General features: G+C 41.0%; 1 protein-coding gene across 6 annotated transcripts in view; it reads right to left on the minus strand.

Moving 5' to 3' along the window:
- The window catches only part of Gnb1 (G protein subunit beta 1), a 66,154-nt gene that overhangs the window by 26,008 nt on the left and 13,940 nt on the right, over positions 1-26,206 (minus strand). For 5 of the 6 annotated variants that reach the window (XM_032893394.1, XM_032893388.1, XM_032893382.1 and 2 more), the window contains exons 2-3: positions 17,858-17,906; positions 5,995-6,091 (exon numbers count right to left, since the gene is read on the minus strand). In XM_032893394.1, coding sequence (XP_032749285.1) covers positions 5,995-6,051 — 57 coding nt within the window. In that variant the 5' untranslated portion in view covers positions 6,052-6,091; positions 17,858-17,906. The remainder of the gene's footprint in view (positions 1-5,994; positions 6,092-17,857; positions 17,907-26,206) is intronic. The other variant, XM_032893367.1, reaches the window with a different exon arrangement.

The raw sequence follows: 26,206 nt of genomic DNA on the forward strand, positions 1-26,206 counted from the left end.
CTATGTCTACATAAAATCTGAGTACAGGGGTTGGGGATTTAGCTCAGTGGTAGAGCGCTTGCCTAGGAAGCGCAAGGCCCTGGGTTCGTCCCCAGCTCCGAGAAAAAGAACCAAAAAAAAAAAAAAAAAAAAAAAAAAAAATCTGAGTACAGCACACAGCGAGGATTTAGAAGAGCACATCGTTGTCAAGGACCTCTTCTCATGGCAGTAAGTCTAGTGCTTCTAACAATGTGCTTGTTGATATGCATTAACCTATAAAGCTATACAGTATACCTTTGGGTTTGAAAGAGCAAAATTTTATTAATAAAAAAATGGTATTTAAGCAGCTTCCTCTTGTTTGGTACCTAAAGACCAAAATGGTTGAATATTTCTGACACTGCGACTACTAGCAGAAGAAAAACAATCACATCCAGCCATCTTTGCCTTGGTCACTAGTGGTTGAAAAAAGCAACTCTGACATTGCTTAAGTGAACACACGTGTAATTTACAGAGAGGACAACTTGTGCTGGCCAATTATCTCCTTCTACCACATGAATCTTAAAACTGAACTCAAGCCACTGGGAATGATAGCAAGTTGATGAGCTGCCTTGCTGGCCTCCCCAAGTGACAGGATTAAAGAAGTGTGCCACCATGCCCAGTCTAATAATTTCCTTCCTTCCTTTTTTTCAGACAGGGTTTCTCCATGTAGCCCAGGCTGGCCCCAAACTCTGCCTCTGCCTCTGATTTGTCTGCCTCTGCCTCCACAGTGCTGGGATTAAAAGCCCTCACCTGACTTTACAGTGATTTCTTAACGGATTCATGTAGATTAATCCATTCAATCAATCACTTTTCTGTCCTGTTTGGGTTTAAGTACAAAATCATCACCACAGAAGAGGCTAACCCATCTCTTATGCCATCTCACACTAAATTGAGAAGTCTGGGCCCAGCTCAGCTCTGGGTCACTACATTTTGTACCATGTGTACAATGCAACTGGTCACAGTAAGGTAAGTTCCTCTGTATTTAAGGCATGTGTATTTTAATTAAACATCTGTTTGAGAGCCTGTTTCCTTAAGTTCAACAAAACAATGATAGCTTCCTTTTTTTTTTTTTTTTTTGGTTTTTCCTTTGTTTTTTCCAGAGGCAGTTTACATAAAAAACAAATCAAAGACCAGACAATACTTTTTACAATTAACTGCCATTTCTTGTGTGATTCACTATATAGTCAAACTGGTCTTAAATTTACTATGTATCTAAGGATGACCTTGAACTCCTGATCCTCCTGCTTCCACCCCCTATAATACACACATACACACCCACACACACACCCCTACCTGGAAGCTTTTTGATTTTTAATAATTTAAAAAATATTAAGAGTATAGGTGGTGACGGCACACACCTTTTATTCCAGTACACAAGAGGCAGAGGAAAGTGGATCTCTGAGTTTGAAATCAGTCTGGTCTATAGAGCAAGTTCCAAGACAGTTAGGGATACAGAGAAAAACCCTGTGTTGGTGGCAGTGGGGAGACAAGGGAGAACCAAACACACACACAAATGCTTTATTGGTAAAAATCCAAACAAACAAACAAACAATCCCAAGAGTGTGATTGCTGCACATCAGTATATGTGCTACAGCGTGTGGAGACCATGGGACAATGCAGAGACAGTGTTCTCCTCCCACTCAACATGGGCTCCAGGGATGCATCTCCGGTCTTCAGCTCACACTGTTGGGCGGCAACACATTTATTTGATGAATTATCCTATCTGCTGTTTCTAATTCTGTGTTTGTTTTGAGATAAGATCTCTATATTACCCTGTCTGTCTTGGAACTTGTTTTGTAGATCAGGCTGACCTAGAACTCAAGACATCCACTTAACTCAACCTCCTGACGGCTAAGATTAAAAGTGTGTGCTGCCACACCCAACCTCTTCCTTTGATTTTAAGGTAGGCTCTTGTTTTGTAGTGCAGGCTGGCCTTCACACTGAAGACAATCCTCCTGTTTTCCCAGTACTTCCATACACGCCGAGCTTCACCACACTAGCATGCTGGGCACATACTGCTAGGAAAGCATCAGACTACTGAATTATGCCATACTTCCATCCCTTGTACTAAATTCTTTAGCACGTAGTCAGTAGACAATTGATAAAAAACATTATACTTTTTTTTCCCTCCCTTATATCATGCCCTTAAAAAAAGGTTTTTTGCTTTTTATTTTTAAATTTATGTGTATGCAGGTACTCATGAAAACCAAAAGACAGTGCTGGATTCTCTGGAGATAGAGTTATAGGCAATGCTGGGATTAAACTTAACCACTTAATTATCTCTCTAACCCCAGATTTTTACTTTTTTAAAGATTATTCCTTGCCAGGCAAGGTAGCACACAGCTTTACTCTCCAAAGTAAACTTGGGAGGCAGAGGCAGGCAGTTTGAGGCCAGTAGTCTACATATCAAGTTGCAGGGCAGCCAAAGCTACATAATGAGACCATGTCTCAAAAACAAACAAAAGTCTTCCCTTCCCATTTAGAGACTCAATGGCTTTCACTTCTCCTCACCAACCCACTCTAAAATTAGTGCAGTGCTGAAAGGCAAGGCAGCCATTTGAGAATGATGCTCATCATGAGGGTTGAAACAGTGGCTCTACAAGGAATGGTCAAAATGGTGCTGTCCACACAAGGATTGGTCAAAATGGTGCTGTCCACAATGGAGGTCAGTAGTTGGGCCATCAACTACTCTGTGCATGTCAGACACAGTTGAGAGTGAGCTGAAGAATGCCCTTATAGGGAGGCATGAGCTGAACTTTAAACCAAAACAAAACTGAAATGTAAGTACTGCAAACTATCTCACTAAGAATCTATTCACTAAAATAGTACTTAGATGGGACTAGATGAAATTTCCTAAGATTTCACATTACTAACGTACATTAACACCTCATGTTGCCCACTTGGCCCCAAACTTGATATGTCACTGAGGCATAGGACTGATAAGAACTGATACTCCTGTTTCCACCTCTTGAATGCCTATTATTACAGGGGAACTATGTGGATGCAGAAAGGCGGGTGGGTACTAGGGACTATACATGTGACAAGAGAGAAAACACAGGGAGTATGTAAACCTGATTATAAAAACCTTGCATGACATTTATCTTTGACATATAATCCCTCTTCATCTACTGTTAAGTTGTTTGAGCCTTAGCAGCTACACAGCTATAAAATTGTAGCTTTGTAAATTCGCTAGCTTTTCTGATTATTTCTTTTTTTCCTTTCTATCTGTTCTAAGTATGCTTCCTCCGACACTTGGGCTTTCTTGTCCTTTCCCAAAATCTTCCCTCCCTGCCATGTAGTTGGCCTCCATGTTGGCTTAACTTAAAACAGAATAGCCATCTCCTTTTAAAAGTTGAAATGAGGGGTTGGGGATTTAGCTCAGTGGTAGAGCGCTTGCCTAGGAAGCGCAAGGCCCTGGGTTCGGTCCCCAGCTCCGAAAAAAAAGAACAAAAAAAAAAAAAAGTTGAAATGACACCAGGTAGTAGTGGTGCACACTTTTAATTCTAGCATTTGGGAGACAGAGGAAGGCTATTATTATCTCTGTGGGTTTAAGGCCAGCCTGGTCTACAAAGTGAGTTCCAGGACAGTCAGAGTCACACAGAGAAACTTGTTCTTGAAAAACCAAAAAGTTCAAATCACAAGACAGGCATAGTGACGCTCACCTTTAGTCTCCAGCACTTGGGAGGCAGAGGCAGATGAATCTGTGACTTTGAGTCCAGCCTGGTCTATATAGTGAGTTCTAGGGCTGCCATAGCTACACAGTGAGACCTTGTCTAAAAATGACAAACAAGCAAGCAAACAAACAAAAATTTAAATTACACTATAGTTTATTTTTAAAATAAACTTGAAAATTTTCAGGTAGTTATTCAATACAACTCCTCTGTCCCTCAGAATTTTAATTTCTATATTCTTAATTTTAAGAACTTTGGGACGAAAAGAGATAAAAATCTCAAAAGCACATGGCCCACGTACAGGCTTCAAATCTTCAATACTCCTTCAGTCTCCAGGCATGCATTACAGACATGGCCTGTTGCATCTGACTTTGAACTTTTATTTTGTGAGTGTTTACGTGTGCGTATATATAAGTATCTGCAGAGGCCAGAAAAAAGTGTCAAATTCCCTGGAGTTAAGAGTTACACAAGATTGTGAGCCACTTGACCTGGGCACTGGAAACTCAGCTGGGATCCTTTGAAGGTGTAGGAAGGGCTGTTAATTGTTGAGCCATCTCTCCAGTCTGCTGTTACCTTTTGAGAGACCATCTCATGGTACCAAGGAGAACCCTGAGCTCACTATGTACTGAGGATGACTTTGAACTCTTATCACTCTGCTTCTTCCTCCCAAGTGCTGTGGTTAAAAGAATGTGCCACCTTAAGTCATGCAAAAGTTTAGGTAAAGCCAAGCATCAGGGGGATCACTTGAACCCACAATTCTGACATAAACCTTAGTTACCATAGTAAAAGCCCAAGCCCACGCAGCACTCCCAAAAGTCCTCACCCTAAAAAGATTACAGGCAGGGCTGGGTGTAGCTCGGTGCTATGTACTTGCCTGCCATGTGAAATAAATAAATTTAGGAAAACATCTTCTGATATTTTACTTAAAATTTTTTTCAAGTAAATTTTTATACCACATCAAGTATTTTAGAAAGTGTTTTATTAACTTATGGAAGCAGACACATTAAAGAACAGTGTAGGGGTTGGGGATTTAGCTCAGTGGTAGAGCGCTTGCCTAGCAAGTGCAAGGCCCTGGGTTCGGTCCTCAGCTCCAAAAAAAAAAAAAAAGAACAGTGTAAACAGTGTAGACACCAATGTCCAGTGAGGTGCTTACAGCAGAGGGTATTTTCTATTTTATCTCTGCTCTAAATCTTTCTAAATCTTAGGCAATTCTGGTATATTTTCTTAAATTCAAGTAAAAGTTGGCTAAAATGATGCCGTCAATTCTCCACCTAATCCCACTGGCAGACTGACACAACTGACAAGATAAAGACACGTGAACTGTTGTAACAGCTTAATGAGACTCTAAAGGACAGATAGCTACAACCTTACAGACAAGAACATGAAAACCAGAGGAAGCTATTTCAAATATGCAAAGCCTTACGCAAACTGAAAACTGGGATTTTCTTGGTAATTCTTAAGTCTTTTTTCCATGTTCTTAGATCAAGCCTAAGAAAAACAAAAACAGGGGTTGGGGATTTAGCTCAGTGGTAGAGAGCTTGCCTAGCAAGCGCAAGGCCCTGGGTCCGGCCTCAGCTGGGGGGCGGTGGGGGGAGGGCGACAAAACAAAACAAAAAAACCAACACATACTTAAATTGTCTCTGTATAATGTTGCATTCAAGGCCAGCTTGGTCTATACTGTGAGTTCCAGGACCCTGTCTCAAGTAACAAAAATAAAATACAAACCCCCAAACCAAAAACCCACATTTGCATGAGATGTGTGAGGACTCTCAGCTCCAGTTCCCAGTACAAAAGGAAAGAAATTTATCTTCCATATAGTTTTGTACCCACATAGACACATCTGCCCTCTCTGGTGGCCCAAGAGCTGTTGTTACGTAAATTCCAATGGTCATCCTGGAGCACAAACCACTGTGAAATTACGAAAAATAGGACAAAAACATCTAAAATGCCACTTTACTCATCCTTCCGTTTAAACTACCTTTTTCTGTTCTCAGCCTAATGTCCTTGCTCTTCAGAGCTGATGCTCCCATCTGACAATGACCTACAGGAGCCACAAAGCGGGTCCCAAACCTAGTTCCCTGGGGGAAGAAGTCCAAAAGCTTTGATAAGAGTTTACAGAAACAGGCCGTGTACATTCAAGCAACAAATTACAGTTAGTAAGAAAACAAAATTTCTGAAACAACATAATACACTTTATCTGGACACATAACTAGCACATACTACACCAATTTCATCTCATTCTGTTATCCATACAACAGGTATGTTTCTGATGTGAAACGTGTCAAACACACGCATGGCTACATACTCTAATTTGGTTCTTCAGTTGCTCGGCCTCCTGCCGCAGCTGGTCAAGTTCACTCATCTTCACGTCTCAGTGCTTTTCACACTTCAGAATCCAAGCTCTGCAACAGAAACATGCCATGAAATGCATAAGCTATGGTAGGACTGGTTAACTGAAAACTTCACAGCAATAATCTCATAAAGCAGAGAACTTTCCTGCAGCATTCATACTAACTATTGAAACCCTATCTAGAACTGGATTAAAAACACAATTCTCATTTTTTAAAGATTTATTTATTTTATGTATATAAGTACACTGTAATCCACACCAGAAGAGGACATCGGATCCTGTTACAGATCATTGTGAGCCACCATGTTGTTGCTGGGATTTGAACTCAGGACCTCTGGAAGAGCAGCCAGTGCTCTTAACCACTGAGCCATCTCTCCAGCCTCCACAATCCTCATTTTTATTAACTGTACTAATACACTGCTGAAAATAATGTGGTGGACTGAGAAAATTAATGTCAGTCGCAGTGGTGCATCCCAGGAATTAGGTAGCCGAAGAAGGAAGATCTTAATTTCAATGCCAATCTGTACCAGAGATCCATTCTCCAATTGATCAATCAATCAATCAATATTAAAACAGCACAGATCTTTCTCATGAAAAGATTCTGAGTCTCTCAGAAATCAACAACAACAACAACAACAACAACAACCACCACCGTAGATATCCAGAATAGCTACCACACAGAGAAACCAGGAGTAATTTCCTTTAGAAACGGGACTGAGGCAATCTGGAAAACTAGTACTTTGAAGCTATAGCAGTTATCATGAGCTAAAGGACAAAGGGACATTCAAAAGTCTTCTATTTCCCCCGCAAACCCTAGGCTGAGGAGTCCCAGAAAGCTCAGAAATACCCTGACCCTTCTAGAATTGGGCTGAATAAGGCTAGTCAAAGTGCTGAATACCCACACCTAGTCATAGTCAAAGACAATGGAGATCATCCTGTTATAAAAATGACTTTTCCAATGGAGTATGCAGAAGTTCAGCTTACCTAACATGCATGAAGCTCTGGATTTAAGTCCAGCCCCAAGACAAATGGGGTATGGTGGTGTGTATGTCTATAATCCCAGCACTTGAGAAATAACCAAGAGGATTAGAGTCTTTTAAGGTCATCCTTGGCTATATAACTTGAGGCCAGCCTGAGATATGACTGTTTCAAAACTAGATAAGCAAATCTGACTTCCTGGGTTGGAGATATAGTTCAATTAGTAGAGTGCTTACCTACGATGTATGAATTCCCACATGTAGAGATGCTAACCTATAATTCCACTTAGGAGGTGGAAGCAAGAAGTTCACTGTCATCTTCAGCTACACAGTAGTTTGAGGCCAATCTGTGCTTGGTGAGACACTGCCTCAAACAATAAAATACCTCAGAATATGGAATATGCCTTTAATATGACCCAGCAGTTAAGAGGCAGAAAAGAGAGGATCTGAATTCAAGGCCAATCTGACCTACATATCCAGTTCCAGTACAGCCAATGCTACATAGAGACCCGGTCTCAAAAAATCCAAATCAAAATAAAACAAAACAAAAAAAGACTTCATTTCCCCAGAGGAAGTTATACATAGAGATACCTGTGTACCTTTCTGTGTTGGCCTTGAACTAATAAGCAAATCTCCTGCCTCAGACTCCCAAGTAGTAGAAGAATAGGTGTCATCTACCACTGTACCTGGGGCACACAGGCTACACTTCTGACAAAGATATTGGTTATTAAGCCAATCACAAATGCGATTAAAACACCATAAAATTGAAGATGAAATTACTTAATACCAATGTAGTAGTTTATGCAAGAACCTTAATTCCCCATGCAAATTACACAAAATATGAGTGTTTTGACTACTGGTATGTGTGTGTGTATGTATGTATGTATGTATGTATGCACACACACACACACACACACACACACCCATATACACACATAACCATACATACACACATACACACACACATATATCCACACACACACACACACACACACTGTGAATGCCTAACCTCAGTCATATGGTTTGTGAGCTGCCATGTAGGCACTAGGAATGAAACTAGAGTCCTCTGGAAGAGCACCAAGTACATTTAGCTACTGAGTCATCTCTTCAGCCCCCCCCCACAATCAACAAAATTGTGTAATAATTAAAGAGGTACAAGATGGTGGGGAGTGAGACAGATACACATAGATGCTTGGGTTCAATGGCCAGTTAATTTAGTTGAAATGAAAACCTCTAGGTAATGCTGCTATCCTTTAATATAGTTCCTCACGTTGTGACTCCCAACTATAAAATTATTTGTATTGCTACTTCATGACTATAATTTTGCCTCTGTATGAACCGTAATATAAATATCTGCTTTCCACCTCTGTGAAACAGTCATTCAACCCTAAAAGGATCATGACTCACAGGTTGAGAACCACTGCTCTAGGTTCAGTAAGACCTTGTGTTGACAAGTGAGGTCAATTAATAAAATAAGATACCACGATCAGCATGCATGCATACATACATACATACATACATACATACATACATACATACATACATACATACATGAGCATACCTGAATAAACACAGAAATTCACAGACTTTATAATTAAAAACTTGGGTATGATAGCATATTCATAATCTCAGAATTTGGAAGATAGAGAGGCAGAAAGACTCCTTTTGGCAATATAGTGGGCTCCAGGCCCCCAGGATTGTGTACTAAGATCCTGTCAACTCTTTGTCAAAAGTCAAAGTTAAAAATATCAAATGCTAAACTAATATTATTTTCTTTTCCTTGTCCCCCCCCCCCAAAAGAAGGTTATTTTGGGTAGCCCTGGCTGTTCTGGAACTTGCTTTGTAGACTAGGCTGGCTTCAAACTGAGATCTGCCTTCCTCTGCCTCCCGAGTCCTGAGATCACTGTTATTTTCATTAAGAGTAAAACACATCTATAGTAAATCATCTGAATGACCCCAAAACTGTTACAGTTCCTTATATTTTTCTATTCTGCAATTCTACATATAGGCTCCTGGTAACAAAATCCCTTCCAACTAAGTGCCTCTGTTGCTGGCAAGACAAAGAAAAGGGTGAATTCATTAAGAACTTAACATGGGGGAGCAGGAGGGGAACAACATGGGCAACCAAGAAAGGACTACAAGGTAAAGCTGTGCACTGAAGGAGAGGCTTCCACATTCCTAGACCAGCACCTACCTGTTCTTGCTGCTTACTTGAAAAGCAGGGTATGCAGCAACACGGCTTTTAAAAGATTGCTGACCACAATGGTAGTCTCATTTACTGTTGATGGTGCTCCTTACCTTGCTTGTCTTTTTTTAAAATAAAGATTTATGTACTTATGTATTAATATATTTATGTTTTATATGCTGCGTGAATGTCTGTAGGTATAGCTACATGCCAGAAGAGGGCATCAGATCCCACCCGGTATAGATGGTTGTGAGCCACTATGCAGTTGCTGGGAATTTAACTCAGGGCCTCTGGAAGAGTGCTGAGCCATCTCTCCAGTCCTGTTCTTGTCTTTCTTTTTTTTTTTCTTTTCGGAGCTGGGGACCGAACCCAGGGCCTTGCGCTTCCTAGGCAAGCGCTCTACCACTGAGCTAAATCCCCAACCCTGTTCTTGTCTTTCTTAAGACAGCATCTTGCTAGTCTATTATGTACTAAAGCTTCCCTTGTCACCCACTCTGACCTTACTCTACTTTCCCAGTGCTAGTATTACAGGTGTGTCCCACCATGTCTGGTTTCTTGAGTGGATGCTTGATTCATTAGGCAAGCTTCAACAAGGGAGATACCTCAGGCCTCCCTGACATCTCTGGCATTAAAGAACATTATTTATTTTTGCAGAAGACTGAGTCATTCTGTCTTTAGCACACAAAACCTAAGGACTAAAATTTAGGAGTATTTTATTCCTACATGGCAGAATAAAATCCCAAAAGAATAAAAACACAGATGGAAAGAAGTGCTGCCATTTTGTCTTGCATGGGCTTGCTTGCTTTACCTTATAAAGGGTCCAAGTGGAAATCCTCACTGGCGTTACAGGATCATCACCCTTCAGCATGCTTTCCCTTACTGAAAGTAACTCTGGCTATAAAGGCCTTCTGCCCAATCCAGTATTAATGTAAAAAAAAGTAGCAACCAAAGTCATGAGGTACCCGAATTAGTCTAGTCAACAAGTAGCAGTTGACCAGGACATAAACACTAAAGCTTTTATATCATGAGACTGAAAACAACAGTGCTGAAGCAGTGCTTTATAAACAGGGGATCTTTCTGAGCTGCTTCAAAAACTCCGCAGGCATGGCAGTCACCAAACCACAGACATCTCGATAGCCCATTGGCTCTATTCCTCTCTAGGTTTCTGGTAAACCCATTTTTCTACTTTTTAAGCAATATAGCTGGATAACTGTCACATATTTTTCCTGTAGCATATAAAGAAAGAATCCAATTAAAAGAAAGATTTTTGGGCTCTGTGGTTCAAGTCCTTTGCTGTGCAAGCCTGAAGACCGGAGTTCAACCTACGCATGTAAAGTTGGGAGGAGAAAACTGCTCCTAAGTCATTTTCTGCCTCTTACAGCATGATTTTTTTAAACGATTTTTTGTTTGTTTTTGGTTTTTTCGAGACAGGCTTTCTCTGTGTAGCCCTGGTTATTCTGAAACTTGCTCTATAGACCAGGCTAGCCTAGTGTGCTACCACCGCTGGGCAGTGGTAGTAATTTTTTTCTAACTTTTTATCTATTTAATTGGGTATGGGTATGTACCACAACACATATACCAAGGACAAAGGATAACCTACAAGAGCTGGTTCTCTCCTGCCATGGTGATTTTACCACCATTGGTAGCTGCTGTCCCACTATTGCCTTCTCACAGTCTGAGGGAAGTGCAGCACACAACTGAAGAGTCTGTAGTAATGCTATCAACACAACTTCAGTAATGAAAAACAAATTATATTTATCAAGTCTTACTTACGTTTAGTCACCTTTGCCTTTCTCTTTAGTGTCGCTAGTCCTTTGGTCCTTCTGGAAACCCCACCATCAGGTCTGCCTGCCTGGGCAGCTCTTCTCCTCCAGAGCACGTCCCAGGTAAGCTCTGCCTGTGCTGAGACAGCACTTTCTAGCCTAATCCACTAAGACCATCAGGACCTGCTGAGGCCTCATGACTGCCCATGACCCACATCTGCTTTCAGCTTTAAATTAGAATTGCTATAGGAAATTTAAATAATTGAAGAGCATGAGGCTAAAGATGCGACAAACAGGTCAATGTGATCGATCTCCTATAAGTAGCATGCTCTTCTAACTTTAAATAAAATGTCAGCATGATTAGAACAGTTCACATAAGTGGTATGAGGTATAAAGTCCCCAACTTTGTGACAAAGGCAGTAGCACCAGAGTGCTCCTCTGATCAAGACCCTGTGAAGGAGTCATGTCAAGACACAACAGTGACCTCAGGTCCCCATTATCACTTAGTTGCTAACAATGATACCTGGGCTGCAAGCCTGACACTGATGAAAAGATATCTGCCATCAACCTGGTTTTGATTGTCCAAGAGAATTAACTCCTTCAAACTGTCCTCTGACTTCTATGTGTGCATGCACACTCAAAAACCCTGTAATTTAAAATTTAATGGTGCACACTTTGAAAAATAATTTCAATTTCTCCAACATACAAATAGAACCTCACTAAATCACTTTTAACTCTGGTTTGAGGACAGCATCAGCTGTGAAGCTGGGCAGTGGTAGTACATGCCTTTAACCTGAAACCCTGTCTTGAAAAATAAAGAAACAAACACCTATCTCACAGAGCAAAAACAAAAATTAAGTGACATAATCAGTCTGGTATGCCCCCATCCCATAAGCCTCTCAATGATTATACTACTTTAGTGTCCTCTTCACCAGAACAAATCCAAGGTTAATGACCAACATTTGAGAAGTCACATTGACAACACTACTGTCTGTCCTTGTTTGAGATGGCATTTTCTTTTCTTCCTCCCCCCCCCCACCCCTTGAGACAGGGTCTCACTGTGTAGCTCTAGATATCCTGAACTTTCTTTCTGTAGACCAGGCTAGCCTATAGCCTAGAGAACTCAGATATCTGCCTGCCTCTGCCTCCCAAGTTCTTGGACTAAAGGTGTGTACCAGCCACTACCACCCAGTTTTCAGATGCTATTTCCAATGACAAGAATTTCTAGGGGGTTGGGGATTTAGCTCAGTGGTAGAGCGCTTGCCTAGCAAGTGTAAGGCCCTGGGTTGGGTCCCCAGCTCCAGAAAAAAAAAAAAAAAAAAAAAAAAAAAAAAATTCTAAAAAGATTTAAGGTTATGATTGTGGCTGGGAATAGTTGGTTAAATCATTGCCTTTGATCCCAGCACTCAGGAGGCAAAAGTAGGTAGACCTCTGTGAATCTAAGGCCAGTCTGGTCGAGATATTGAGTTTCAGACTAAGCATGACTGCACAACGAGAAACTGTTTTAACGTGAAAGGGAGGGAGGGAGGGAGAAGGAAAGTAGGAGATTAGACCGACTATAAAGCCAAACCCAAGCAAACAGCATAGCTGAGGAGCTGCATAAAAAACAACTGCCTGAGCAGTGTGAAGAAGCAGAGAGGACCAAACCCATGTGCTGCTGTATACCCATGTTTGGCGTCAATGTCCCCTGCCACCACCATACCCAAAAGAAAGGCTGGAAGGGACTAGCCACAGAGAAGATCTGCATGGTGGTCCGGTAAACCTGAGCCTCCAAGCCTAAAACGGCCCCTGAAGAGAAGGCAGAGAAGGGAGAGAAGGTGATAAAGGGGAAAGCTGAGGCAGTGAAGATGTGACTAATCCTGCAGCAAATGGAGATGCTCACACTGACCAGGCACAGAAAGCTGAAGGTGCTAGAGACACCAAGGGACATGTGTGCAGTTTTGTTAACTGTATACTCCTGGTGACTGTACAGCTGGAAAATACTATTTACCAAGTTTTATAAAAAAGCAGAATTTCATTGGGGGGGGGGGTTTATGTGTCACTAACAAAATATCACCCAAACTGGATGGAGGACAGAAAACTCTTTCCTTGATAATTTTGAAAGGCTCCTGTTGGCTTCCAGGAGAGACATCCTGATCTTGCATAGGTGGCCACCGACGCACAAAATGCCTTGTGGTCTAGGGAAAACTCTAAATCCATTTTTATATCCTGTTTTCCCTGTACCATCAACATAGACTTAATTCCCTTAAAACCAGAGACCTGCTGGAACCTGACTCCCAAAATTGGTTTTCTAGTCTACTGGGTGATGTGGACTCTGCAGTGATTTCTTCAGTGTCCTCAGAAGAGCACTGGTTCTGTTTATAAAAGATAGTGGATCTTCAGATTGATAATTCTGCCATGATCATTTCCTGAACGTCAGGGTCAGCGTGTGAAAAGTTGTCAAACACTATCCTCAGTGTGAAATGTCAACCCTCACTCTAAGCTACTTTCCCCCTTTCTAAGCATTGAATGAAGATTTGAGTTTTACATGTATGTGTGTGTGTGTGTGTGTGTGTGTGTGTGTGTGTATCTCCAACATTTTACGATTTTATGTTTAAAGGAACAAAGTATTTAAAAGAGTCTCTTCAAAACAAACAAAAGCTAGAGAAATGGATAGGGACATATATAAGAAGACCAGCTATGAGCTAGTGGTGATTTTATTTGCTGATAGTTCTCCAAATAACTTTTTAAATTCGGTAAGGTGGGACACACTTCTAACCTCAGCACTCAAAAAGCTAAAGCAAGAGGACTTGAGAACTGCCTCAGCCTGGGCTATATATTAATGTCTTGTTTCAAACTTCTTTCCCGCCACCCCACCCACCCCCAAATTATCTGTGGACTTTGAATCTTGATTCTTGACTGAAAATTCAAATGTAAGAAAGCAAAACAAACAGAAAATAAATTCAGCTGTATAGTCTTTTTCAGAAGGGGAAAAAAAAAATCAGACAGAAGAAAACTATTGTCTAGATATCCTAACAGATTTGAACTCCTCACTTGTTACTTACAGCGGGGGGAAAAAGCCAGATTTGGGGATTTGCTTTAAAACAACTTCAAGAAAGTAAAGGATCAGGAAAGAGAAGAAAGGTGATTAGCTATAACTCAGAATTCTGTAAATGTAAACTGGGAGATTATGTAATATGTTCTGTATGTTTAAATTATTTCTTTATTTTAATTATTATTTTTGATATTTTAAAGACAAAGTTTTATGTAGCCCAATTGGTTTCAAACTCATTAGGTAGCTAAGGATTACCTCAAACTACCCCAGCGCTCCTAATTTGTAAGTTTTTTTTAAGTCAGTATTTTAGCATTGTTTGACATTACATACATGCATTAAATCTATAATGCAAATAGACCAATGTATCTTTTAAAAAAAAAATCTCCAATTTTATAATAAAGTTCTAAGGGCATGAAGCTTGCTGTGCCAACACCTTTTTGTTCCAATCGAACTGGAGCACACAGCCACGTATGGTTAGTTTCATTCAGCCTGGTGCAATCTCAGTACTTCCCCAAATTTGTTTAAACATCTAAATGGCAGATCTTGGGGCCTATATATCCATGTTTCAGAAGTGACAAAAAAAAACAAAAAACAAAAAACCTAATATTCAGGAATGTTCTTTTAATTCTCTCAAACTTCTGTTTCTTTTACTACCCCATCCTACTCCCCAAAACACAATTTGTTTAGCATCTTGGCTTGCTGCCCACTCCCTCTCTCTACTTTCTCACAGTACACGAAGGCCATGGCCAGGTATCAGCGTGACTTGAAAAGTGGGTAAAAGAAAGTTGTATGTATATAGCACATGATTTGACTAAAACAGTGAAAGCTTAACCCTTAAACTCTCTGTCCTAGGTATGATCCTCTGGAAATTCACCTGAAATCAAATGGAAGTGACAACATGCCGTCTCTGAAGGGAAGGGAGCAAGTGCAACTTGAGCTTAGTAACAAAGATACCTTTTACGGACACAACTGGCTTTTCACCAAACAGCATGAAAAGCTTTTAAACTCTACCCCTCTGCAGTGAAGACAGGTATGGTTGGTTTTTTGTGTACTTGTGTGTTAATGGAGCTAAATGTCAAGGATGAGTCCTGAAAAAGGTAATGCTTCTTTTAAGAAATTCAGCAATGCCTTATTTGCTTAAATTTTCCTCTACAAACAACTTCCTTCACTCAGCCACATTGGCTCAAACACTGCTATGGGGCAGAGCACACTACAGTGAAGACAAGTTTCCTGTTCACCAGCATAGAGGAATGGAGAGGATTCAAAGCTAAATATCATGTCCATTTAAGGAACTGAATCTGTGAAAGAAAACACACAGAATCTGTAATTTCAATGTTCAGATCCCAAGCATTAGCAATAAAGTGGCTCTGTTTGCCCCCCTGTGGCTCTACTGCCTCAGGAACACTCATCCTCAGTACTTTATAGGCCTCCTTTAACCCCAGCAGCAAGTCCTACCAGTCAGTCATCCAAATTGGAAAAAAAAAAAAATTTTTTTTTTCTTAAGTCTAGAAGCTAATTGGGACCTGAATGAAGCCTTGCTAAACAGGAATGGAAGGGCTTTGATACAAAACAAACAAATAAAAAGCAAACAAACAAACACACATACACACACTCCAAAACCCTCAGGTCTCATGTCATTCTTGCTGGTCTTCAAGCAATTCTGCCTCAAGCCTTATAAACAACCAGTACCTGGAACCTGAAATGTTTTAAGAACACAGTCTAGCTGGGTAGTGGTTCCAACACCTTTATTCCCAGCTCTGTGTGTGTGTGTGTGTGTGTGTGTGTGTGTGTGTGTGTGTGTGTGTCCGTCCATCCGTCTGTCTATCTGTCTGTCTAAAGATCTCTGTGAGTTCCAGGCCAGCCTGGTCTACAGAGACTGAGAGAGACCCTGACTCAATAACAAACAAAAACAAACCAAAAAATCAAGCTTAGCTACCCAGAGATACAGACCAGAGTTCAGATCTTAGCACACAAATACACAGTAACACAAGCTAGGCATTACTGCAAATGTCCAACTCCATTTCTGAAGGTTAAGATGTGGTAACTGGGGTTTTTCACCCATCCCCAAGTTCCTCAAAATAACTACTGAGACTTCTTATATATGAATAAATGCTTACATCATAAGCTTTGGTTTGTTCCCCAACTAGCTCATAACTTAACTACCTGTTTATTCTATTCTGTATCCTCAGAGTTCTTGAGCAAATCTCCTGCGCCTGACTGTTCCCCAGATTTATTCTCTCCATCTCTCCCTCTCCCTCTCCTTCTCTGCCATAGCTCCCACCTCCGATTTCTTGCCTCAGCTCATTGGTCATAGGATTTTTTACTGTCAGGTAAATGCTTTGACACAATATGAAAAGATTTTCTCTACATAAGACACTCTTTTGGGAATGCAGGAATGCCCGAGTTATCAGGACTGACCCAAACCATCTGGCAGAAAGGCACCTCCCCCAGCTTACTCAGAGTCACACCTTAACCAGATGTCCTTCAAACCCTGATACACCCCTAGCTCCTAAAATCCTGTACGCTCCAGTCAATACATACTCTCCAGCTGTGCTGTAATCTCACTGCCATGTTTAAATGAGCAATCACTTATAGCCGCAAAATTAGCCAATTGTGTAACGCGCCAAACCCCCTAGCCTTCCCTATATAAACCCCTGACTTTTGAGCTTGGGTCAACACCTCTGTCTCCCTGCCCAGGATACGTGTCGACCCCGAGATCCCCGTCAATAGATCTCCGTAATAAACCTCGCCTTGCTTATTTAAAAAAAAAAAAAAAACAAGACTCTTTTGGCTGCAAAATGCACACACACGCATACACAAACATAGAACTTAAAGGACAAAGAGTTTGTAGACTCAGTTTGTAATACACAAGCACGAACCCGAGTTCAGATCCAGAGCATCCATGTAGAAAACTGGGCATAATAGCGACCAACTACCTATATTTCTAGCGCTGGAGAACCAGAAACAAACAAATACCTGAAGCTTACTTGCCAGTCAGCCAACCTAACTGAATTAGTGAAAGATCCTGTTTCAAAAAACTAAGGTGGAGGGTCTGGGAGATTCACCAGACATTAGAATACATACCACGCTTACAGAAGACTTGAATTTAATTCAGCTTTAAGGCTATCTGAACCCTCTGGCCTCTCAGGGCACCTATACTCAAATGCAAATATCCATTCAGAAATATACATACATACAATTAAAAACAAAACTTGAAAAGAAAAGCTGTAGATTACAAAGGAAGGCACTTGACATCAATCTCTGCACTTTATATACATGAATGGACTCGCTCACAAACACAATTTTAAAATAGAGAAATGGCAGGTGTTGGTGGTTTACACTTGTAGTCTCAGCATTCTCAGAGACTGAGGTAGGAAGACTGCTTTGACTTTAAGGCTGATCTGGACTATGAGGTGAAACACCAAGGAGGAATTGGGGGTAAGAGGCTGAAGAGATGGTTCAATGGCTGCCACGTGGGGCTAACCATTGTCTGTTAACTTTAGTTTCAGAGGATCCAGTGCCCTCCCTGGCTTCCAAATGACATGCAGTTCACGGACTCACTATGTGGGTGAAACATCTATAGACATAAAACAGAAATAGGTACATCTCTCTAGGGCTGGAGGTAACTGGTTAAAAGCACTAACTGCTCTCCCAGAGGATAGGGACACGGAACACACCTTTAATCCCAGCACCTAGGAGGCTGAGACAGGCCAATCTCTGATTTCAAGGCCAAACTGGTCTACACAGTGAGTTCCAGGACATCCAGAGCTACAAAACGTGACCCTTTAACCCCTGCCCCACCAAAAACCACAAAACAAACCAACCAAATTGATGAGTAGCAATTATACATGTAAGTTACCTTGACTCAGAAGTGTTTCTGGTCTGGTTCCCCACACATGTAAGTCTATCTGCAACAACAGAAAAGGTTGTTTTATCATATTGGGGCTGGGCTAACAGCTATATTAACTACATTTTAGGAAAGAGCACACAAATCATCCTCTTTACTACTTTCTCCCCCAACAAACTGCTTTACTCATTATAGCATTCAATTTGTTTAACATTGAAAAATAAAAAAATAGCCGGGCAACGGCAGTGCACACTTTTAATCCCAGCACTTGGGAAGCAGACATAGGTGGGTGGATCTGAGTTTCAGGCCAGAGTACACAGAGAAAACTTGTCTCAAAAAACCCAAAACTAACAAACCAAACAAACCTTAAGCCATGAAAGATAAAAACTGGAGAGCAGTCATGGCGGTACATACCTTTAGAAACACTGCACTCAAATACATTTGTAAAATTAAAAAAAAAAAAACAAAACTACATAATGCTTTAAAAATAAAAACAACCCACTGTGTTCAGATCTGAGTTCTGCCTGTTCTACATAGAGCTGTCTCTGAATGAAGGGAGGGAGTAAGGAAGGAGAAAGAGGAAGGAAAGGAAGGACGGAAGGAAATCACAAAAACACTAAACAATTAAACAGAGACAGGCACTGGCAAGATGGCTCAGTGAGTAAAGAAACTTGCTGCTAAGCCTAAAGACCAGAGTTCAATCCTTGGAAGCCATATCAGGTAGGAGAACCAACTCCCAAAAGTTGGTTCTGACCGACCGACCTACCTACCTACCTACCTACCTACCTACCTACCTACCTACCTACCTACCTACCTACACACACAGAGCCATGTACACAGCAGACTATTCCATTCCTGAGAAGTCACACTAGGCAAATCCATAGAGACAAAAAGCTTGAGTTGCCAGGGGTCATGTAGGAAAAGTGAAATTTTACTGAGTACCTCTAGGGCTTTCTTTTTGGGGTGACAAAAATATAAAATTAAGTAGGGAGGTAGTTGTGCAATATTGTGGATATACTAAGTGCTACTAAATCATTCTCTTTAAAATGCTTTAATTTTCTATTATGTGAATTCCACCCCAAAAAAGAAAAGGTGGAGGTTGAAGTGGAAGCGGGGAACACAAGTTAATCAGTAAAAGCAAGTTACATCCACCTCCACAAATCCTCTCTGAAAAGGTCCCTTAAGTACATGCCTGAAGAACCAGTAAATCCTTAGTCTGAAGAAAGGTCTTAACCCTGGCACCCTGATGTTTAATTATTTTTTCTGTTCTTTGAGACTGGATTTCTCTGTGAAGGCCCAGCTGTCCTGGATGGAACTCTTATAGACCATGCTGGCCTCAGAACTCAAGAAATTCTCCTGCCTCTGCCTCCCAAGCATTTCTTTCTTTCTTGAGGTTTTTTTTTTTTTTTTTTTTTTGGAGCTGGGGACTGAACCCAGGGCCTTGCACCCAAGCGCTCTACCACTGAGCTAAATCCCCAACCCCTTGTTTTGTTTTTGAAACAGAGTTTCATTATGTAGCTCTGTCTAGTCTGGAACTTGCTGTACAGACTAGCCTGCCTCTACCTCCTTCCTGAAAACAAGGACTAAAGGTGTGTGCCGCCATACCCGCCATACATACCCACCTTACCTGGTTTACTTAAGGTGAAGTTACTCTTTGGGAAGGGTGAGTTGTTCAGCAGCTGGCAGGTGTACAGCAGACCCAGCTTCTACTGTCTGGTACAGCAGTACCACTAGCCTAGCCAGCCCAAGGTAAGAAAGAATTCCTCTATAGCCGAGTGGTGGTGGCTCACATTAGGTTGGCAAAGGCAGACAAATCTCTGAGTTCAAAATCAGCCTGGTCTACAGAGTGAGCTCCAGGACAGTCAGGGCTGTACAGAGAAACCCTGTCTCTAACCCTCCCCCAAAAGAATCCCTCCATAAAGTAAGCGCATAATTATCCCAATCTCTACAGAAAGCTTTTCCTAGGCATTTTATAAAGGGACAAATCACAATTTGTTCTATCTGAAACACAAGAGTCCCTGGGGAATTCAAGCACTCCAGTCTTTCACAAGACACTAGGTAACCACAATTACACAAGGTGACTGTGTACATTTGCCAATCTTGCGGCCATGTTACTCCTCGATGGAAAAAGATACTGCTTAACTGTCCCAATAGCTCTGCCTCAAGTCATCGCAGTTGACTTATTTGTGGTTAAATAAGATCCAACTGCAGTTTCTTCCATGGATTAACCAGTTTGTAGCAATCAGAACTTAGGGTATGACTCCTAGTCCCACAGAAAGGTAAGGAAAACCTGGAAAACCAAATTTAATAACATCAAAGCCACTACCCAATATGCTCCTATACAGCTACACTATCTAGTCTGTGGTACTGTGGGAAAGTGTTACATTACAGATGCCTATGTGCTGACAACATTGAGAGCCTTGATCTGCTGCCCAGTCCATAGGAACCTTCACAGAACTAGGAGCCATAAAGCCAGGCAGGCCAGCGAAAACAACACTGCGGAAATACATGTACCAAAGACAGGCGGCATAAAGACACAGTAAGAGACTAGTTTTTCTTTTTAGAAAGAAAGTAGCCCACTGTAGAAACTGGAAGTAAATGGTATAAATTACAAAGGTTAAGTTAAAATGGCCGAGTTGTGGTTCAGGGTTAGTATACATAAGGCCCTGGATTCCACTTCTAACACACACACACAGACACACACACACACACAGACATACACACACACTAATAAAACCATTTTAGTTAAAATTTAAATGGGTAACACTCGAATTACAGATTTGAGAGTAAATACAAACTTGTCACCAACTATATAAGGAAACTCAATAACAGAACTTTTAAAGTACTCTGAACAACATAGCTATTTAGACAAACAGCAGTTTACTATGAATGTACACCCTGGCTTTTGTAGATGGACTAGTCTAAGAATTCTGTACAGTGCAAAGTTGACAGACTTCCCATGAGTATAAAGCACATGCCCAACCTGTATTATATGATTTACTTTGTGTGCCTAGCCTTTAAAAGGACTCTATGCTCTTCAGTGTTAGTTGCCTCTTGGAATCCTGGGGAAACAGAAGGGCTGTCTTTGGCTGTCTCTTATATGCTGGTGTTTGATATACACATGATACTTCAACTTTTGATTTAAAATAATTTATTGGGGTCTGGAGTGATGGCTCAGTGGTTAAGAGTACTAACTGCTCTTCAAGAGGTCCCGAGTTTGGGGTTGGGGATTTAGCCCAGGGGTAGGGCGCTTGCCTAAGGAAGCAAAAGGCCCTGGGTTCGGTCCCCAGCTCCGAAAAAAAAAAAAGGAAAAAAAAAAAAAAAAAAGAGGTCCCGAGTTCAAATCCCAGCAACTACATGGTGGCTTACAACCATCTGTAATGAGATCTGATGTCTTCTTCTGGTGTGTGTGTGTGTGTGTGTGTGTGTGTGTGTGTGTGTGTGTGACAGTTACAGTGTACTTACATATAAATCTTTGAAAAATAATTTACTGTAAACATTCATTTATTTAAGAAATAAATTTGAGGGCTGGAGAAATGGCTCAGTGGTTAAGAGGACTGACTGCTCTCCCAGAGGTCCTGAGTTCAATTCCCAGAAACCACATGGTGGCTCACAACCATCTGTAATGAGATCTGATGCCCTCTTCTGGTGTGTCTGATGAAAGCTACAGTGTACTCCTATGAATAAATAAATCTTTAAAAACAAACAAACAAAAAAAAAACCAAAGAAATAAATTTGAGCAGGGCATGATGACACACACTTTTAATCCCAGCAGAGGCAGGCTGATAAAAGTTTGAGGCCAGCCTGGTCTACAGAGCAGGTTCCAGGACAGCCAGGACTACACAGAGAAACCCTGACTCAGACCCAATAAAAGAAGTACTTTTGAATGTCTGTGATGTGAACTATAGTGGTATAATATATATAATGATGTAACTATAATGGTGTACTATAAAAGTCAAGTACAGACTTAATCTTTGCAGTCTTAGTGGAGAAAGCTTGGAAAACCATCCCTGTAAGTTGACAGGAGAGAGGGATTCCAAAAAGGCAAATTAGATTAACAAAACCCAAGTGCATCAAGCCAGGCTGTGTTCACTGACTTTTTTTTTAAGGCATCAGTGTTATACACACCATTCTGAAAACTGTTTTTAGACTTTAAAATTTTTAATTTCATGTTATGACTATCTAACAAGTTGAGTCCTGGGAATCAAAAAAAAAAATCATGTCCTCAGGCTTAGCGGCAAGCACCTTTACCAGATGAGTCAACTGCAGGATGAGAATTTTACAAAGGAGAAAGCCAAGTCCAACATTTAACAGAAGGCACTATAGTGGAACTAAGCATCCAGTGGTCATGAATGTACCATGCTTACTTAGTCAAGGAACCTAGTTATGAAGCAACCCCCATGGTTATATTAAGTTAAAAAAAAATTCAAAGACTAAACTACTATGCTCAAGATCAGACACCATGTCAAGATTCTGAATAAAATCAACTGGTCCTGTTTTGACTCTGTAGAGCTAATTTAATCTTATTAAATATGAATGTGATAAACTTCTTTGTACATATACACTATAACACATCTTGAAGTTTTAAGTTCTAAACACTGTATTTGTATGGTACTCCCACTTAATTTTTCACAATCTTGAAATCGAATGCTTAAAAAGCTCTTTACAAGTTGCATTAAAATGTGAAATCAAGATTCTTTCATTGGACAATCTGAAGGCAAGACAGGGCACCAGCAGCTCCACTTTCCCAGACTGGGTCACAGACACACACCACCATGGTAGACTTTTACATGGGTGCTGAGGATCCATAGTTAGGCTTCAAAGGGAAACTGAAAGAAGCAGAATTGAAAAAAGCTATGCCTCAGGCTACTTGGGATCAATAGGTTCTTTGTGTGAAAGAAACTCATTTTGGTCCTGATCTTGTGCCAGGCACCAGTGAGGGCTGGGAAAAAAGTACAAATATAGCCTTAAGAGTTTGAGCACGAGGCTGGAGAGATGGCTCAGGGTTGACAGCACTGGCTGCTCTTCCAGAGGTCCTGAGTTCAAGTCCCTGCAACCACATGGTGGCTCACAACCATCTGTAATGGGATCTGATGCCCTCTTCTGGTGTGTGTGAAGACAGCGACAGTGTACGTCTACACAATAAATAAATGTATCTTTTCTTTTAAAAAAAAAAAAAAGGGGTTGGGGATTTAGGGAGCGCTTGCCTAGTAAGCGCAAGGCCCTGTTCGGTCCCCAGCTCTGAAAAAGTAGAAAAGAAAAAAAAAAAAAAAAAACAGAGTTTGAGCATACACAGGCACACTAGGTAACAGTGCAAAAACAGGATGGAAGCATTAAACTACCGACAAAACATTAACAGTAACGTGGTCTCCATAGCCAAGGTTCACAGGTATCATCTTTATTCAACAACTATTTACCAAATGCCAGGCTCAGGCCATGTCCCTTGCCTGCAAAGTCCTCTGCTTCCAGGCCTGGCACTTGGTAAATATCCTGATGAGGGGTTGCGGAGTAAATGATGCTTTTCCCAGTGAAGGGATAACAGAACTGGGTGGGATGGAAATGCAGATAGAGTGACAGTCACTCACAAAAGTCAGAGGAGGGGGTTGGGGATTTAGCGGTAGAGCGCTTGCCTAGGAGCGCAAGGCCCTGGGTTTGGTCCCCAGCTCCAAAAAAAAAAAAAAAAAAAAAAAAATCAGAGGAGCCGTCAGATGTGCTCCCACTGAAGCATCAAAGGCACCTGCTGCTTGTGACTGTAGTTCATCTTCTGACCCACATGATGAGTTGGGCGTGGCACTTCCTTTAACTAAATGTCAATGTGTACTGCCATTTCTATCTATAGATTTCAGAAAGAAACTAATCTTATTTTCTTTATTCGTAGAATACTTTCCTTTTCTTAAATTCAACTTGTTTGTACAAAAAAAGATCAGTCATGAAAGGAGGGAAGGGAAGACTAAGGCCATGGTTAAGAGGTAGGGTAAAATTCCTGGGTTCATTTTCCTATCTCGCACAAACAGAAAAGGAATCCAAAATGAAGGCTCACTCAACACACAAATTTTAATTTTATGTATACATAGTTCCTTTCAGCACCAGACTTTCCTTGCCAGCTAAGTTTGAAACAAGTAGAACATTCAACATCTTTTTGTTTGCTTGTTTTTGTTTTTCAAGACAGGGTTTCTCTGTATAGCCCTAGAACTCTGTAGACCAGGCTGGCCTTGAATTCAGAGATTCAACTGCCTCTGCCTCCCCAAGTGCTGAGATGAAAGCCCTGGGCCACCACTGCCGGCTAACATCATTAATCCCAGCATTTGGAAGGCAAATCTCTGAAGATGATGCCAACCCAGACGACACAGCCAGTACCTAGACAGCCAGGGGTACACAAAGAAATCCAGTCTCAAAACAAGACAAAGCCAAATAAACAAAAATACCCAACACATTCTCAACCAAAGAACCCATTAGTCCTAAGACCTTGTCCAGAAGGAGGTGAATAAGGAACATTCCAAGTTAACTTATCAATGAGGAACGAGGTAAACACACATCCTATTAACAAGAAGATCAAATCCTCACTGCATGTCTGGTACTGTGACAGCCTCACTGCATGTTTGGTACTGTGACAGCCTGATTATCATTTGTCTAGCAGGGGGCTTTTTACTTTCATAAATTTTTCTGTTTCCTCCCAGTCCTATGTAATGCAGCATGGTGACATACTGGAATGAGATGAAAAATCTGAAAACAGTAATTTTTCTTTTACAATCTAAAACACCAAGTATTGGACTTTCCTAAGGTAGAGGAATATGGAAGGATAGGTATTTGGGTAGGATGAAATGACTTGTAATTTCGTATGTTCTCACTAGTTAGTTATACCATACTGCACCATTTTTATCTCAAAACTGCTTAAAAGAAAAAAAAGTTGAACATTAAATACATCTTTAAGGAAATGGTAAAATCTAAAAGCAAAAAAAACAAAAAACAAAAAACAAACAAACAAAAAAAACCAAAAAACCCTGAACTACTTTCTTATGTCTTCTTCAACTTCCCTCCACCTTCAGTATTTACCTGGCCTTACAAGGGAGGCTCTTACAAGAAGGGAGATTCTGATAGGCAGCAGGACAGAAAGCACAGACAGGAAACAAATAAGAGCCTGGGGCCTCAGAGAGAAGGCTCTGCTAAGAGCACTCAGTGCTCTTGCAATGGACCTAGGCTCAGTTCCAGCACCCACATCAAGGGTTATAATCAACCTTCTATTCCCTGGGGCTCCAACACTCTCTTCTGATGTCAGTAGGCACCAGAAATGTGCATGATGCACACATATACACACAGGTGCTCACACACATATACACACATATACACAGAGGCGCTCACACATATATACACACAGGCGCTCACACACATATACATGAAAATGAATTTTAAAAAGGTTGAATGAGGGGTTGGGGACTTAGCTCAGTGTTCAGTTGGGGGAGGGGTTGAAAGAAAGAAAATAAGGAGACTTCTGTACAGACCTCTATTATGTCTGAAAACCTTTTCTCAAGTTCCTTCCATTGTCCTATGTACTAACTGAACAACAGCATCTGTCCAACAAGGCCTATCATCCACCATACAATCACCTCCAACTACCAGTCTGTCTCTAGGAAAGGTCTGTACTATTCCTAGGGCAGGCACTGGAATGGAAAGGATAACTGGGAAGGAGGCACAAGAAGGCCAAGCAACCGTGGGGTCCTGCAGCACAGGCTGCAGTTACATAAGCACCCATTTTTTCATTTCACACCATCCAACTAGAGAAATGAGTCATAAAGCTCTATAGATTCAAACACATCATCAGGTAAGAATGCAATTCTCCAAACAAGTAAGAGTGGCTGCTAAGCCATTAGCGGCACATACCTGCAGCTGAGCTCATAGATGAGAAGATCACAGAATAGCAAGTTCAAGGCCAGCTTAGACTACATGGTAAGACTCTTGTCTCAAAACAAATAAAGCCTCTAAAAGATAAGTTCTATATAACTACCTTAATACATCTCTAACAGCATCCACACACATCCCCATTGTCTTATTAGTTTATTTTATCAAAAGCAGTAGGAGGTCAGCCTTAGGTAGGAAGATTAAATAGCTGAGGCTAGCTTGGAGTACACAATGATCATTTTTAAAAAAAAAAAAAAAGGAAGGGAAGGGAAGACAAGGCCACAGTCAAGTCAAGAATATCTAACAGGTAGTCCCTTATTAATTGGACAAAATATTTTTAACTATTCATGTAAATGAGTGTTTTACCTACATGTATGTCTGTGCACCATGTATGTGCCTGTAGTTCACAAAACCCAGAAGAAAGCTACGAACCTACAAGGACATGAGTTATGAGATGGTTATGAG

The sequence above is a fragment of the Rattus rattus genome, chromosome 1 (assembly GCF_011064425.1).
Source record: "Rattus rattus isolate New Zealand chromosome 1, Rrattus_CSIRO_v1, whole genome shotgun sequence".
Lineage (NCBI taxonomy): Eukaryota > Metazoa > Chordata > Mammalia > Rodentia > Muridae > Rattus > Rattus rattus.